This window comes from Cynara cardunculus, unplaced genomic scaffold, assembly GCF_001531365.2.
Source record: "Cynara cardunculus var. scolymus isolate 2C unplaced genomic scaffold, CcrdV1 Un_Scaffold_2818, whole genome shotgun sequence".
Taxonomy (NCBI): domain Eukaryota; kingdom Viridiplantae; phylum Streptophyta; class Magnoliopsida; order Asterales; family Asteraceae; genus Cynara; species Cynara cardunculus.
The window spans coordinates 44,658-45,691 of NW_020201233.1; the positions used below are offsets into that span (position 1 = coordinate 44,658).

The following is a 1,034-nucleotide window of genomic DNA, read 5'->3' on the forward strand; positions in this document are numbered from 1 at the left end:
GGTACAGGAAATGGAATCCCAACCCAGGAGCTAGCAACGATTGAGGCGAGACAAATGGGTAGAATTTGCTCTTACAAAATCTTCCTATGTTGTAAGCCACCAGAATTTGTGGGGTCGGACGATCCCGTGGCGTGCATGAATTGGCTCCGGGAAATCGAGCAAGCCTTTCGGGCTTGTGACTGTGACGAGGGACAAAAAGTGAAGTTTGGCTCTCAAATGCTGAGGGGTGCAGCTCTTACCTGGTGGAACATTGTCATCTCGACTATCGAGGTTACTAAATTGACCAAGATGAGTTGGACCACATTCAAGGAAAAAATGATGGAAGAATATTGCAATGAACAGGAGATGGATCGTATCAAAGAAGAATTCCGAACCCTAAAGAAGGGAAATTTATCAGTAAGGGACTACACCCGACTCTTCATGGAAAAACTAAACTTGGTGGGACACGTGACCCCAATGGAGAAAGGTAAAATGAAGGCTTACATTAAAGGACTACCTGCAGAAATGATGGTAATGGTTAGGAAATCAAGAGCTTCCACCCTCAGGGAGGCGATCGAAGAAGCCAAGGTCTTGGAATCAGTTTTTGTTAAGGGAAAAGAAGAAAGAATGTCGAGTGGTGAGAAGAGGAACTGGGAAGGGCCCTACGCACCATCCAAAAGGCCAAATCACTTTAGCAACAACAATCGCTGAGCCCATCACAAACAAGAGTCAAGATGGTGTCCCAAGTGCCGCAGTAAACATCACGGCTCGTGTAGCACCAACTCCACCCCTACCAAATGTTTTAAGTGTGGGAAGACAGGCCACACACGAAACGAGTGTCCAATCAAGGGACCCATATGTTTTGGATGCGGGGAACTAGGCCATTTCAAGAATGATTGCCAAAAGTTGAAAATAGGTGGGAGTCAAGGAAGAAAAGAAGGCGCCCCGAAAGCAATCGGCCGAGCCTTTCAGATGTCGAGAGAAGAAGCTAAGGCGTCGACGGATGTAGTGTCGGGTACGTTCCTTGTTAACTCCGTACCTGCTCACGTACTTTT

The 1,034-nt window shown here is 46.9% G+C and overlaps 1 protein-coding gene across 1 annotated transcript; it reads left to right on the forward strand.

Moving 5' to 3' along the window:
- The first annotated feature begins 54 nt into the window (after nt 1–54).
- Nucleotides 55–690, forward strand: LOC112503282. Its single transcript, XM_025107341.1, has one exon. The coding sequence runs from the start codon at nt 55–57 to the stop codon at nt 688–690; it is 636 nt and encodes a 211-aa protein (XP_024963109.1).
- The last annotated feature ends 344 nt before the right edge of the window (nt 691–1,034 follow it).

Coding starts and splice junctions, on each gene's coding strand:
- LOC112503282 (XM_025107341.1), top strand. CDS start 55: ATGGGTAGAATTTGCTCTTACAAAATCTTCCTATGTTGTAAGCCACCA.